General features: G+C 40.1%; 4 protein-coding genes across 4 annotated transcripts; 3 read left to right on the top strand and 1 right to left on the bottom strand.

Annotated features, from left to right (window-relative positions):
• The first annotated feature begins 23 nt into the window (after positions 1-23).
• On the top strand, positions 24-2,655 carry LOC134186837 (vesicle transport protein SFT2B-like). Its single transcript, XM_062654906.1, has 8 exons — positions 24-130; positions 438-524; positions 591-670; positions 787-868; positions 926-961; positions 1,023-1,081; positions 1,143-1,172; positions 2,262-2,655. The coding sequence occupies exons 1-8, from the start codon at positions 44-46 to the stop codon at positions 2,299-2,301; spliced, it is 501 nt and encodes a 166-aa protein (XP_062510890.1). The 5' UTR covers positions 24-43; the 3' UTR covers positions 2,302-2,655.
• Positions 2,656-2,766: 111 nt separating this feature from the next.
• LOC134186834 (palmitoyltransferase ZDHHC14-like) lies at positions 2,767-9,284 on the bottom strand. The gene is made up of 10 exons (XM_062654902.1): positions 9,109-9,284; positions 7,845-8,008; positions 5,496-5,648; positions 5,412-5,437; positions 4,592-4,703; positions 4,478-4,532; positions 4,070-4,172; positions 3,899-4,008; positions 3,739-3,841; positions 2,767-3,023 (listed from the first exon to the last, which is right to left on the bottom strand). Exons 1-10 carry the CDS (start codon positions 9,282-9,284, stop codon positions 2,928-2,930), a joined length of 1,098 nt encoding a protein of 365 aa, XP_062510886.1. The 3' UTR covers positions 2,767-2,927.
• Positions 9,283-10,175, top strand: LOC134186838 (uncharacterized). The gene is made up of 2 exons (XM_062654907.1): positions 9,283-9,660; positions 9,954-10,175. The coding sequence occupies exons 1-2, from the start codon at positions 9,283-9,285 to the stop codon at positions 10,005-10,007; spliced, it is 432 nt and encodes a 143-aa protein (XP_062510891.1). The 3' UTR covers positions 10,008-10,175.
• A 445-nt stretch (positions 10,176-10,620) lies between these two features.
• Positions 10,621-15,028, top strand: LOC134186833 (adhesion G-protein coupled receptor G2-like). The gene is made up of 11 exons (XM_062654901.1): positions 10,621-11,215; positions 11,665-12,200; positions 12,266-12,418; positions 12,672-12,766; positions 12,832-13,291; positions 13,432-13,477; positions 13,546-13,643; positions 13,714-13,847; positions 13,907-14,169; positions 14,225-14,291; positions 14,351-15,028. Exons 1-11 carry the CDS (start codon positions 10,711-10,713, stop codon positions 15,018-15,020), a joined length of 3,027 nt encoding a protein of 1,008 aa, XP_062510885.1. The 5' UTR covers positions 10,621-10,710; the 3' UTR covers positions 15,021-15,028.
• The last annotated feature ends 1 nt before the right edge of the window (position 15,029 follows it).

The following is a 15,029-nucleotide window of genomic DNA, read 5'->3' as shown; positions in this document are numbered from 1 at the left end:
GCATCCGGGATTCTAATCAGCAACGTGTAGGCGGGGTAACAAAATGGCGGAGACGTTCAAGAAGATGAAGAACTACGTGACAGGGAATGAGGAGGAAGAGAGAGGCATAATGGAAGAAATGAAAGATGAGGTATTATTAAGCGAATGCTAAATTTTCTGATATTTCAATTGTCTGTAACGTTTTTGTCATATCTAGAGATTTAACTAGAGAGTAACAGCGCTAGCATTGATAGTGAGTTATTTGAGCAAGTAGTCTAGTTAGATGTTTCTATGCAAAAAGGTTTTCTAGTATTTTTAATTGAGGATAGGGTGTCTTTTAAAAGTATTTTCGGTATGCTGCAAGTGAATTGAAAATTTGGCATAATGGCCAATTACTACTTGTGTTGTAATCAGTACTTCAAAATCATCTTAACTTATTAATGAGTTGGTCGTTTTAGTTAAACTGCTGCAAGAGTTTGAGCTGGGCAACCCGAATCAAAGGCTTTCTGATTTGTGTGGCTATAGGATTTGTACTATCTATGCTGGTGAGATTAATTCTTCAACAAGTTAGGTGACGTCGAGTCATGCTGTTCAACATTTCTCTATTTCAGGGAACAGTGATGATTTTTGTCGGCAATTTTGTAGCATTCGGAATTCTGTACAGTAGTGGAACAATCACAGCAATATGCAGGTCAGGAAACATATGATTTAGACTTCGACCTGTATGGATATGTAGGGAGGTGCTGGACAGACTCTGAGTCTACCACAGTATGTATATGTGTATGTACCGTCACTTTCAATTTGTAGTTCTTTTTTCCTGATGGGTCCGTGGAGGCAAGTGAAGAAGATGGTAGATCCCAATCGATTGATTGCAACAATAGTGATGATTGTAAGATACCTACCGATTGTTGTTGCTCTTAATGCTCATTTAGTACTTGAAATTTAGATAACAATTATTCTCACGTTTCTGGCTGCATTCTTGGTAAACTAAACACTCGTGTTGTTCTGTCTCATTCAGTATTGTATTCTAATCATGTTTTTAGTGGAAAAATGGCGGGCTCTGCATTTTGTTCGTCATCTTACAGTTTCTTGCATTCACTTGGTTTGTATATAATTGATTTTTGAACATTATTGTCTGGTACTTATTGTGTCTGACAATGCAGGTATTGCCTGTCATATATTCCATTTGCACGGTGAGTAATACAATATCTTGCACACATAACAACATTCGTGATTGTATACAGCTAACTGTACAATACAATTAATGTAGAAATACAGTCCTTAAATCAGTGTGTTCCGCTGGAAATTTTCGATTATTAGCCACTTGGCTAAAGGTGTTTGTTTGTTAGTAGCCAAGTGCTTTATTTTAGAGCCAAGAAAAAAATCGCCCAAACATCAAACAGATAACAATCTCAATGACAACAACTATTGATTCAAGGTTAACCTGGTACGACGGACAGGCAACATTTACTAATGGTCGATCACAACAAATGCAGTACATGTACTGATCTGACACATGTCATACTCAATGGAATGTGACTTTGAAAGACAAAGTCTACAAACCAGACTTCAAGCGTTCATTGCCATCCTTCCGTTTTTATACCAAAATTTAAAATCTCTGTTAAAATCAAAGTCTCGAAGTTTTGGCCCTTCTATCTATATTCAGCATCATCAAAGTTCAGCATCATTGATTCAATGATAAAGTCATCATCATCATCCTCCTCCTGGTTTCTATACAATCGATCTGCTTTCGTTTTACTACAGCAGTCATCTTTAGATCCATGACTGCCATCTCCACGTGCGGAAGCCGTATGCAAAGAGCATGTGCAGGACATAAACAGAGCAAGTGTGAGAGATCAGCCTTTTAGTCTCTGGACCTCCATTGCGTTGCACTATAAAATAATATAATTGCCATCGTTAGCGCACTCTAGTGACTGTGTTTGCAAGATCTGATCCAGAGGAGGTGTACACGGTACACTGTAACAGCTAGCCAAATTGGCGAGGTGCATTACTATTTTCTTGCCAGCGACATTTATTTGTAGCATTTGGCTATTTGCTGATTGTCCAGCGGAAACACTGCTTAAATTGAGTAAACTGTCCGCCTTTGTGATGAGAGTAATAGTAAAAAACAGACTGACATACTGGTCTGATACCATCAGTGTTGACCTTTTGGCTTACAGTCATTACTAGTGTTCACTGAAGCACATGTGGATTGACTTTTGTCAACTAAAAAATTCATTTTTTAATTTGGATTGGTGATTGTGGTTTTTGTCTGATTGCAGAGACTGTGTGATCAAGGCAGCAACAAGTTGCTGTGGTTAGAAAGTCTATCGTCTAAAACAACAATTTACGAGTTCTTTGTCATTCATAACCAACTTGTGCATACTGAATGGATTAGGTGTTGGCATGTTAACTATTTTTACATTAGCTCTTGTGTTTAATTATGCACTTATAATGAGCTGCTGGATATTGCATATGATGATGTCTGCTAAAAGTTGACCGAACGGTCCAGAGGAGATGACAAAGGGCCGAGCAGAGAGTGAATGACTTGCAGTGTGTGGTCACATTGTTAATGGTAGTTCACATTGCTGTACCCAATAGACCATACCAAACAGAAACTGATCATTACTGCACATGTCACCATTGATACTACTAATGTATACCATACTCAATTAGTGGCCTTGGGCATCTATTTAATACATTGCTTGGACTGATTATTATTAAATAATCGATTTGGTACCTAACAGTTGTGGCGTCATGTTTCCAGGTCTCTAGTGATACATGGTATGACAAAATTATAAGAAAATTGAATCTCCTATACGTAGTCTACCTGTCAGCTAACACAAGAAACACTTTCTACAGTGTAAAAACCAGTTGCAATAACAATACATTGTCTAGATTTCTACACACTCACCATCATACTACTGAAAACATGTCAGTGGGCACCGCTAATTCTCCATATGACTATGCAATTGAATTCTATCGTCGACATCTCTAGTCACGTGTTGTGCTTGAGGTGGTCGACTAACTTGGCCACCTGAAAACTACGAAAAAACAACAGTTATTATTTTAAAATCCAAAGACGTTTCCTTGTATACTACCACAATTAGCTCCACTGTCATGCATCTACTGAAAGGCAAAATTACGTGCAGGGATTTTGGCACTGACATATTCTTAAATCCTCACAGTATTACAGAAATTGCAGTAGTGACACATATTTGCAAATCTTCATAATGAAGTAACATAACTAAAATTTGTCCTCTTCCATTGCATGGCTCATAGCTAAAAACTTAATAGAATTGCCATCTTAAAACTTATGTTTTTATCAGCATTGGTTTGTTTGTTTGTTTGCTTGACAGGATTGCTCAAGAATGTTTGAATGAATTTTGATAAATTTGACAGGATGATAGAACTTTGATAGAGAAATGATTGATTAGTTTTCGGGATTAATCTGAATTAAGGTCCACTTTCAAAGGGTCGGCTCTGCATAGAAATTTTGACGAAAAAGTGAGATGACTTCCGATTTCGCTTCTGAACCCCATGAAATCAGATGAACAAAATGATGTCATTTAAACAGTATACATACATGGTAAGGTAAACACAAAAAGCTTTGCAAATGGTTGTGAATGGCATTATCAGGAAACTGAGCTGCCTTGGTGGAGATTGGCGCTTTCCTGGTGCTGTCTAATTTATCGTGACTTTTCCAACTCGGTGCCAAAGATTGTTCAAACCTCTATTTGATAATAAGATTTTACTCACTGGCTGTTCAAATATCGGTATAGCCCCATAGCGCTCATGACAGGCCTCAATACCGTAATGCTCCTCATACTGACTTGTCACAAAACCTCGTTTATCAATGAGACTACAGAACAACATAATTCTCAACTGAATACTGGTGTTGTTGTTCATATCACCTTACCTTGGTGGAACCGGGGAGCAGACAACATTAAGACAGTTGCCACACCAACTACCAGAAGCAAATGGGTTGAAATTCTGTGAATCACGCTTACGACTGTATGATCCCTTAATCTGTGTTGCACATTAGACATTAAATATTGTCATTTTCTAATCAACTCAACAATGAAGTTACATCTTCATTGGTTGTCTGGGCAGTGGCAACAAGTTGGCAGTGATATCCTGTTAGACCGACAACAGACCAAATGGAGAAGAAGCAAACAACTGCCTCCAGAATAGTGATTTCTCAGTTAAGAATAAAAAATGTAGTTTAAAGATTGATTACATAGTATAAATAAGTAACCAAACAACAACTACAACAGACAGAACTCCTATAAAGCAAGCATATAAAGAGATATTGCAACCAGCCAGCCTGTCGATAAACAGGCAAACAAACAGACAGATAATGGATTGAAAGACAGACAGACAGACAGACGTAAACAATCAGACTAACAGTACGACAAGCAGGTGATAGCTACAAAATGAATAGATGAACCATCCAACTGACACAACATGCATCCATCTCAATCAGATTATGTGATATCTTGCTGGGTTGGCCTGCAAAGCATCCACAAATGAGTTCTTGTCTTCTTTACTCTCTGCAACATAAAGTTCTCTGTAAACAAGCAAAATCTCAACCCTCTCAAATCTGTCATACCGACGACAAGATGACAGATGATAGAAGCAAAAATGTCGATACATAACAAAGATAACATGAAAAGAAATAGAAAGAAATATCGGTAGTTCCTTTTTCCAACACAATTCCCAACCTAAACAAAAACAATCTGCAACACCCAAACGTAACGATAACCCAATATCAAGCTTAGGGCCAACAGTAGAGAGTTTGCTCAAAGAAACTGCATCAAAACTACTGTATCACAATAATCAACCGCGTATCTTCAAACTGCTGTATGCTAACAATCTTCCAAGCGACGTCTCTATAATCAAGTGCACCACAACAGTTCTTCTCACTACACACCGGTACTTAATACTATATAGCATATCATACAACAAATAAAATCTCTGACATATGTATGTCACTCACACTCTACTGGCTATGTGTCATTAGATGACATTTTGGATAGAAGAATTTGTCTATAATTCTTGATTGTCAAATTTCTTGTATCCTATTTGTGTGCATCAGATTTACTGTTTTTTTTTTGGAGAGTCTACAAAACCAGTCAATCTGATGGTTCTGAACAAAAACCAGTCAATCCCATGGTTCTGAATATGCAAACAAATAAGATAAAAGAAATTTGACAATCAAAAATATGTGTACAAATTCTTCTTTCCAAAAGTGTCACTAACACAAATCCACAATCACCACTACAGCAACCATTGTCGAAACAACTGTTAAATGCTAACTACAAAAATATATACAGTACCACAGTATCTATGACAATTGAGAAATACGTCATCACAAGTTTTAATTATTAAACCATAAAAATGTGATGTCAATATTACACTTACTTACTTACCCAAGGACAATGATGATCAAAATTCTCTACAATAAAGTAAAATATAATGAAAATATCAAAGACCGTCACTGAATGATTATTTACCAATACACACATTGCACATGCTGCAATGTGATGTCCTCGGTGGGCGAAACACCTTGCATGTAAAGCAATACTTCAGCTTCATGGTTTTGCCATTAACTGTGATGTCCTTTGTTCTTGCAGGTGGCACATACATAGCACCAGCCTCTCCTTGTTCTAAAACCAAATTGACCACACACAATTGACACTGATTTGTTAACTGAAATAATGAGTTTCTTAATCAATAAAATTGCTAAAGATATTATTCTAACTCTTGATCCACTAATACGCACAAAAAATCTTTAAATTATACACCAAAAAGTCACCTGACGATCAAATACGTTACGATTAAATATCTTGAATACAGTTCAATCAATTAATCAAACGTGTCAACAACAAACTTCCAGTTGAGATAGAAGAATCGCAATGGCTTTTCAAGTAATTATAATTTGAAGAGTTCGGTTGTTGGCCATTTTTTAGTACAGTCGGATGTCAGTTATCTGAACACTTTGGGACCCAAACCTGTTGATAACTCTGAATATTTCTGATAACTGACGTTAACTCTTATGATACACAAAGAGGTGATCTTGGGTCTCTGAGGCTACACGTGCGCACTAATTTAAACCGAATCCGTGTATACTGAACAACAATTGCACCCAAACTTGACTGCACTCTATAAGGTAATAATGAGAAAGTTTACCATATAACGTTAATAACTTGGCATTCACCTTGTTACCCATGCGTGTAGCAGTTATAGTGGATACTTCTAGAAGGTGTTCAAGGCACTCCGCGTTCAGTTAAATGATGCTTTCGGATAACTGACGTTCGGATAACTGACATCCTACTGTAGTACACAAAGCGTTTCTTACAACAAATGTGAAGAAAGTTCAGGTAATCAAACAGCATGATGCCATGTGTAGATGATACAGGAAGTCTCCACAAAAATGTCACAAGTGCTCGTGATAAAGTCTGTAACAGTCTGCATTAATTAATCAAATTGTTCTCAATGTGTACAAAATTGCAAAAGACCTCCTCCTTGTACACCAAATAGCTTAGTGAATAAGAATGACGGTAAATAAGTCACAACTTTACAGCCCGCCCACAGGACAAGCAATGCTCATTGGACCATGTCCATGTGTAAACATAATATCCTCCTAAAGTACACATGATTTGCCTCAAATACCAATCCAAGATCATAGTCTATGACTGCCTACTTGAATTATTACTCAAAGTCTAGCAACACAACCGTGCTGCATTCTTGTTAGAGCTTGTACAAGCAGATGCCACATCTCCACCGTTTTCCAATTTTCTTTACAGCTCTAAGAGTGTCAGTAAAAGATTCGAGACTAAACACAAGGTAAGGCCATCAACAAACTTAATCCTAAATTCTCTAGCTGACGCGCCCGTTCTTCGCACAGAATTGATCAAAAGTGTGAGAAAAATCAGAGATATAGTTTAATTAATTAACAGGCCTAATTTACTCTAGACATGCATGCAACCCAAGTAACCATTCACTCTCGCACATTCAATTGCTTCAATTCAAGTTTCCCGCTTTTAGGTAGTAATTAGTAGGCTATGTAGCAGAATTACAAGGGTGAGGTGTGGTAGCTATCTGCACATGCATTCACTCGTGTACGTAAAGACCCGGATATACTTAAAAATATCTCGCTTATTCGCCGATGTCGCCGGTAATAACCGACATGTTCCATGCATAACGTCCAAGGTTACAAATGAGTGATTTAAATTTGGTGGAGATCTGATGTGCCATCTTAGAGAAATTTGCACGAGAGCGGAGGCAGGGTCAATTGGCGAGCAAAAGATCGAAGAAACGCACGACCAAAAGTATCACAGTTCCATAACAAAACGCAACCCCGTGGCACATTTGGCTGAGATTCGCGCAGCAACTGAGGAACGTATTGACACACAAAAAATTGCGACTCGCCTATATATACAGATATCCAATCAAGGTCCCTTATGAATACTTCTATTAGTATGTAAAACCAACACTATGTATATGCACACAAACTCAAAACAAAGTCAGAATATCAAACAAGACATGGCAAGGAACCTCAAGGCCAAGGAACCGCAAAGACAAGCAACCTCAAGGGTAAGCAAACAAAGCATATCTTTAGATAAAAACTGTACATATTAAACCTAGATACACAGAGCCTCCAATGAGACATCCCACAACAAAGCAATGCATATATCATGCATACCAAATAGATAATTTCAATCATATTATACATACATCAGTGGCAAATAAGACAGTCAGTAGGGGGCCAATACATGTGCAAATGTTTGATTTAAATAATGCTTTTGCCTAAAGTTGTTATTCTAAGATTAGTATCTAAGTAATAAATTACTTATACAGACCATAACTTGCAGCCTCGTAAAACTCTGACTCTGCTATAGCTGAGCGCGGTAATATTCCTGGATCCATGCAGGCTGTTCTGAAAAGAAACGCCAGAGTCCAAGCAAAGAGTGCAGCACTGATGAGTGGAATAATCGGATGAACATGCTCCCACAGATATGGTGCACTATAGAAAGACAGACAGTATTAGCAACAATAGATCGCTCCTGTACCTGCAAACACCGGCGTAGCATGGTCCTCAAGTTTAGGGGGCTGACTAATCACACTGCAAAGCCCGTTAAGCCATGCCCATTTTCCGCTATGAACGCTCGCCATTGCCGGGACAGTGTGATGGACAAAGATTCATCTCACTGTTTGGTAACTTGAGGGAAACATGGCACTTTTGCTTGTCACACCTACAAAGATTTGGGAGACTTTAGCTCCCCTAGCCCCTGACGCTACACCAGTGCCTGCACACATTATAATTCTAAAACAAAATTTTCTGTTATTACAATCAACCAACACCCATTAGCTAATCCAGCAATAAAATTATTCACCAATAAAGTCCACCAAGTTGACCAGGTTAGCTACGTTAGAAAAAGAATTGCATAGCTACTCTTCAATACTGAGAACTATAATTACGAGAACACCTAAATATGTAGTTACTACAGTCAAACCTCATTTCCAACCACCTTTGTTCCAAAGATTTCTATTGAACTATCACAACGAGGTCTGACAAACGACGTCTGACTGTATATCCTTGTGTTGACGACAGTCTTTCACAGTCACACTTCATATTGCTGCCAATCATTAAAGAATTGACAATAGTCTACTTATTTGTTAACAGCACAAATGATTATCGCTCATTACAGGCTACCATGTCGACAAGTTGGTAGACAGACCATGCATGTGAACCGGCTACTGGCAACCTGCATGACTTGAAGAGAAAGAAGGAAGAAAATGGTGCCTCTACAATAAAAGTCAAGGCACACGTAACTGGTCTTTGGCAGCATTGAACCATCGGGTACCAATGACTCTGCTCCCATTGCTAGACTGTTGATAATGTGCAGAGAATTGACTAGCCAGGTAACCGTATCTTGATATATATGGAATGTTGACAAATACACATAAACGATATACATTTGATTTCTACTCCAACTTAGTCACATGGTCGCACGCTACCACGCCCACACACTACCTCACCCATATTATCACCACGCCCACACACTACCTCACCCATATTATCACCACGCCCACACACATATACGACTAGCCTCATCCACTTACTCAAATATGAAAAAAAGACTGCCAGTGATGACAATAAGCACCAACGTCAACTTGAAGACACCCGTCTCGTGCGACAAAATGCAGCGGCCGCCGCAGCAAAATTGATTTCGGCCGGGGAAAACTTCCCACTTACGTCTCATCATCAGTCTTATTGGCGTGTAATCCTGCCTACGCATGAGACGAAGCGACTATCACATACTGAAAGGAAAAACGACCAACGAGTGTAGGGGGAAAAACTGTTGTTGCGCGCATGCGCTAACTTCGATGACGAAGGAATCGAAAAAAGAATCTGCGTTTGGATGGAAACTAGCTTATGTTATCGGTCTGTCAAGCATCGCGTTTTTGGGAGGAGTCCGTGTTGGTGTTGCTGGAGCTATTAGATCTCGCAGTCAAGACGTAGAAGAAGAAATTCATTCGCAGTCCGCGCATGCTCGCTCGACAGAGAGTCCGACCAGAGTTGCTCGACGCGCATTGGCCTGGGCGACATTGATCAACGTGGGATGTATGATAATAGTCGTACAAGGAATGAAAATGACTCTAGGTTGTAAAAATGTAAGTAAATTTTGATGCATTTGCTATCCAACTAAAAATCAAATTAAATTAAAAATTGTTAGATATGCGTGACTTTAGCAAAGTATTAATTAATTAATTACTTAAATAATTAGCTAAGTGGGATATCAAAAAATAAAAAAAATAAAAATTTAAATAAAAAATTAATTAATTAATCTGTAGTTTACGTCATAATATTAAAATTATTAAGCTGGCCGTCTTTTTTCTAGTCAAACTAATTTATTTGATTTATTTTTAAACAGTGTACTTATGTTGTTTTGATGTTGTGATTGCAGCTTACTGAGCTTCGATTGAAACTGGAAGAACTCGCAAGGCACAAAGAAACATAATTAATTAACAGTGGTGTGCTTACTCTTCAGGAAATATTGTGTCCAGCAAGTTGAGTTGATAGCAATAAATAGCATATCTGTAAGCCGCTTAGCGTTCTCATTTTCTATCATTTTTGGAGTAAATCGTCGTGGCAACCGGTTTTTGTATAGCAGTGATGTTGTTGAGTGCATTCTATTTTCTGCTCTCACCCACGTGAGGTATCAACCCCTACACTCTGTGCTGCGATGTTACATCTCAGACGACCACCTGTGACTGGTCACACAGTAGCCATCGAGTTGTTCTAGGCAAGCCACCGTTACTGCGTGTATACCCTCGTGACCACCATCACCATCTAGATTATGAAGACCCTCAACGCACTACTGTTCATCCTCGCAACTTGCACTCGCTGTAAACAAGGTAAGCAGCTCCCACTCCATTCTCACATTTTGTTGTTGTGAAGAATGGAGCACGTCACTCCGGTATTAAAGAAACTAAATGCATGAACTGTATGTCTTATGTCTTATGTCTTGCGCAGTTGAATCTAACGCTTGTGCCCAACCGGTCTCCAATCTGTCAATCACATCGTGCGGTGACCTCACACTGCAAGACAGCGAGGGCTATTACACTATCGATACCGCTAATGGCTCGGTACCGTTAAGATGTCTATACTGTGCTCGACTCCCAAACCAAACCGGTTGGTGGTACCGCTTTGGTAAAGGAGGGATGAAGGCAGCATGGACGTACAGATACGAGTGGAAAGCATCCAAATTGTTAACCATAATCGAACAGAGCGATATCACCAGTATGAGTGTGCTAAATATCAGTCGGTGGGAAGTATCAACCGATGTGAGGTTCGAAATCACGACGAGCGATAGTGTAAATCCGACGTCAGCCACCGTGCAGTTCACTCCCCATTTGACTAGAGCAACTATGAGCATACCAAGTCAAACGGGTGGTAAGAACACGGGTAGTTGTATCCTCAAGTTCCCGAATGACGCCGGTAAGTACGACGGTTCCAAGATACTCTGCTCTAACCAGGGACAAAACAAGAAATGCGGAACAGGAAACCTGCCGTCGAACGGACAAACTACACAGTCACTGTTTGTCGAAAAGGTCAATATCGATCCACAGGGCACAGGAGCGCTCGCAAGAAACGGAGAATGGACAAGAAACGTTGTCTATTGGTATGGCAGTTATTACTACGTCTACGTACAAGAAAGTCAGAGAGGTAAGATACCTGAGTAAAGAAGATGCATGCAAGTATAGCCGCATGAACATGCTAGTTTCATACCATTCGTTTTTTCATTAACCGGTGGAATGGTTCCAAAAAGCCACATTTTACAAACACCTGGCCGGTATAATTGCCAACAAAACTGACAAAAATTATAGTTCAGTAATGGAACTGTGAGATGCCCGGCTCAGCCAAGCACAGGCCCTTAAATCGTTAAGTCATCGACTTGGTTAACAGTGAGGCAAGCCTCACTGCAAGCCTCACTGAGTAGATAGATTGTAATGTAACTATACTACTACTGCTGCTACTACAGTACAGTGTACTGCTCCTGTTACTTGCACTGTTTGTTCGGTTGTGTTGCAATGTAAGAATACAATATTATGTTGTAGCTATAACCGTATAAGTAGTCGACCTGTTCTATACTTTAGATTTCTTTCTTTCTCTAGCATTGGTACCGGTAACTCAACAAACTGTGATGACAACTGCACGTGCCAGCACTCAAAGCTCAACCAGGTCTCAAAATTTAGGCTCAACAGCCACCACCACCACCACTGCAACCTCAATTAAACTGACTGATGGTCAAACTGCTGCACTACTGACAGTACAGACACCAACTAGTACAACTACTCCGTCTACAACTGTAGGTGGCAGCACTCAAAGCTCAACAAGGCCTCAAAATTTAGGCTCAACAGCCACTATCTCTACAACCTCAATACAACCGACTGACGGTAAAACTTCACCTACTGTGCTACCGACAGTACAGACACCTCCTACAACTACTCCCTCTACACCACCACCTCTCACAACTATGCCAACAAGTCCCTCTATGACTATACCCGGAGATGTGGCTACTACATTCATTTCTCGAGGGTCAACCGTGCTGGCTGCATCTACTCCACAAACTCGTGCATCCGTATCTCAATCTTTGGTAACACACAAGATGAGGCCTAGGTGGCAATCAGATTTAAAACGACTGACTGCAGTAAACACTCATCAAACTGTGCAACATACATATGATTGTGATATTTGCTGTGCTCTTGCTTGCAGATGCCTGTCACCAGCGATAGCATATTACAGGTCTCCGTTCAACTGTCTGATCTCTCGCAGAGTAATTCGTTCCAGATGAACAACACAAGCGTGCTCGATGTTGTCAGTTTACTGGAACAAATTGCACAAACTCGTTCCACAAACGACACAGAGGTAAACGCCGTTCATTCTCACACTCAATGAATGTGTATGTTGTGCGCAAAGCGCAGATTTGGACAATCCATGGATTGCCTGTACAAACCATGGATCGCCACTACAAACAATGCATCCCTAACCCATAACCCTAACTCTAACCCTAACCCTCAAATTACCTGGAAAAACTAGTTCACCGTATGTCCATATCCACGCTTTGTGCATAACAAATAAGGACAATAATATTTCATCACGGTTTCCCGTCTACCGCAAGGTTATCAAAAATATCGTCCGCACAACAAGCAGCATGCTACAAGCTCCCTACGAGGCCATCATAGAGAGTCAACAACAAAGTAAAGCGTCATCACGGTAAGTCGTGATCAAACTTTATGTAGCATTGCGTCTCGACTCCATCGAGTCTCTATAAACCATAGAATCTCTGCAATGTTGGAGAACACGGTGCTGAGTCTGGTCGTCTCCTCCCAGAAAGCAGACGTCCAACTCAAATCACCAAACATAGTTGCTCACAGGATTGCCATAACAAATCCCGAACAGTACAGTACATACAACTACAGCTTTTACAAAGGCACCGATAACAACTACTTCAACAGCACGAGTGTATTAGGCAAAGACAATGCATCTGACATTTCACCGGATGTAACCGTCATAATACCAAGATCTGTGCTACGACAAGCACATGGTTTGCTAAGGAGGCAATGGCAGCGACTACCATTGGGAATCATCATCTATCGAAACGACACACTGTTTCCGACCGAGAAACAGCACAACGATACTTATCGCATCAACAGTAACGTCGTTTCGGTATCGTTTTCAAACAATTCGTTGACCAATTTGAGCGAACCGGTCACGATTACATTGCAACATACAGACAAGGTTAGAACCATAATACACTGTATTAGTACAATACAATACAGCATGTGGTTAGAACCATAATCCACTGTATTAGTACAGTAGTACATTACAGTATGTACTGAAATTTGTCATACCAAATTTCTAACTTTGCTGCTATACAGTGTGGAGAAGAGGCACGCTGTGTGTTCTGGCAGAGCACACCATCAGGTATGATTCACTCGATCTCTACGTCCGAATTTCTTAAAACACTACAATGTATATACTACACAATGCAGGTGAATTTTGGTCGGATCAAGGGTGTGTTGTTGTCTCCACAAATAGCGGCGCCACTAAATGTCACTGCAATCACCTTACAAACTTTGCTCTCTTAATGGTAAGTACAAAATCTGATAGTTCTGTTAGTCATGGTACTAAGCTGTGGATGTACTGTATGTCAACTGTAGAATATGGATGGTCCCAACCGACCTAAATGTCTCGGAAAAGGCGATAAGCTGGCACTCAGTATTATCACCTATGTTGGATGTTCATTGTCTCTTGGTGGTTTGGTGCTCAGCGTCCTCACGCTCACCATTTTCCCGTATGTTCTTAGTTTAATCAATCAATCGTGTTGGTCTAATTCTGGAATATTCTTTATAGAAAACAGTTGGAAAACAGGCCGAACAAAATTCTAATCAACCTGTGTCTTGCTCTCATTGGGCTTATTGTCGTTTTTTGGGCGGGTATTGATCGAACAGGCAATCAGGCAGTTTGCAAAGCGGCTGGTGCTCTCATTCACTACTTCACCTTGTCTGCTCTACTGTGGATGGGCATTGAAGCATTCAATCTCTATTTGCTGTTAGTGCTCGTCTTCAGTACTGATATCAATCATTTTATCCTTAAATGCTCAATCATAGGATGGGGTGAGTGGCATTGTTTACCAGTTCTTTCTATTCGCTCGTGGATTGCTGTCTGCAGGTATACCGGCTGTCATAGTAGCTACAACAGCAGGCCAGTCGACTGACAACTACGGCGGTATCACATAGTAAGCATTGAGTCTAGGCTATAACTGCCAGTATCACTCACTATCATGGTTTGCCGCAGTTGCCACATTACGCATCCGGCCTTCATCTATGCTTTGCTTACTCCTGCTGCGCTCATTCTATTGGCCAACAGCATTTCCTTTGGGTTGGTTGTAAGGGTAATGTGTCGCTCAGCACGACACCATTCAAGTATCAGAAAAGACGATGTGTCATCTCAACCACGTGCGGCATTTTCTCTTCTGGTACTGATGGGACTGACATGGGCGTTTGGGTTTCTGACAGTCTCTGATGTCCGTCTAGTCTTCCAGTATCTCTTTGCAATTTTCAACACAACACAAGGATTTTTCATCTTCATTTTCTACTGCTTCAGAAGAAAGGAAATGCGTCAACAGTGGTGTGTGTTCTTGCATGGAAGAGGTAGACAAACAGTGCAAAGAGCAAGTCAAATGACTGAAAGACGAACAACATCCACATCGATGATCAAAAGCAAGAAAATATCATCGTCATCACTGCATGGAGATGTTAGTCTTCCAAGCCTCCATTCAGAGTTAACCACAAGAAGCACAAGCATCAGCATGCTAATGCCTTCAGAAAAGGCTAAAAGAAAATACAGTTTCAAAGGAATGTTGGGAAAGTTCAAGAGGAAAGACAAAGAAGGAAGCAACTCTGTAGGGGACATCCTCCACGAGCTTCATCGACTTGAAGGAAGTGGACTGTCTGATTGTAACTAAATGATAACC

Source organism: Corticium candelabrum, chromosome 11 (assembly GCF_963422355.1).
Source record: "Corticium candelabrum chromosome 11, ooCorCand1.1, whole genome shotgun sequence".
Taxonomy (NCBI): domain Eukaryota; kingdom Metazoa; phylum Porifera; class Homoscleromorpha; order Homosclerophorida; family Plakinidae; genus Corticium; species Corticium candelabrum.
This window is presented reverse-complemented; position numbering and strand designations above follow the sequence as displayed.

Bases quoted from the DNA above. Each gene is read 5' to 3' on its own strand.
- LOC134186834 (XM_062654902.1), bottom strand. From the start codon at position 9,284: ATGCGTAGGCAGGATTACACGCCAATAAGACTGATGATGAGACGTAAG. The intron at 5,649-7,844 runs GTCTGTATAAGT...ATTTGGTTTTAG, and splicing joins TTACGAGGCTGCAAGTTATG to AACAAGGAGAGGCTGGTGCT. The intron at 5,438-5,495 runs GTAAATAATCAT...ACTTTATTGTAG, and splicing joins CATGTGCAATGTGTGTATTG to AGAATTTTGATCATCATTGT.
- LOC134186833 (XM_062654901.1), top strand. From the start codon at position 10,711: ATGAAGGCAGCATGGACGTACAGATACGAGTGGAAAGCATCCAAATTG. The intron at 13,848-13,906 runs GTATGTTCTTAG...TATTCTTTATAG, and splicing joins CTCACGCTCACCATTTTCCC to AAAACAGTTGGAAAACAGGC. The intron at 14,170-14,224 runs GTGAGTGGCATT...TGCTGTCTGCAG, and splicing joins ATGCTCAATCATAGGATGGG to GTATACCGGCTGTCATAGTA.
- LOC134186838 (XM_062654907.1), top strand. From the start codon at position 9,283: ATGAGACGAAGCGACTATCACATACTGAAAGGAAAAACGACCAACGAG. The intron at 9,661-9,953 runs GTAAGTAAATTT...TTGTGATTGCAG, and splicing joins TGACTCTAGGTTGTAAAAAT to CTTACTGAGCTTCGATTGAA.
- LOC134186837 (XM_062654906.1), top strand. From the start codon at position 44: ATGGCGGAGACGTTCAAGAAGATGAAGAACTACGTGACAGGGAATGAG. The intron at 131-437 runs GTATTATTAAGC...TGGTCGTTTTAG, and splicing joins TGGAAGAAATGAAAGATGAG to TTAAACTGCTGCAAGAGTTT. The intron at 1,173-2,261 runs GTGAGTAATACA...GTCTGATTGCAG, and splicing joins TCATATATTCCATTTGCACG to AGACTGTGTGATCAAGGCAG.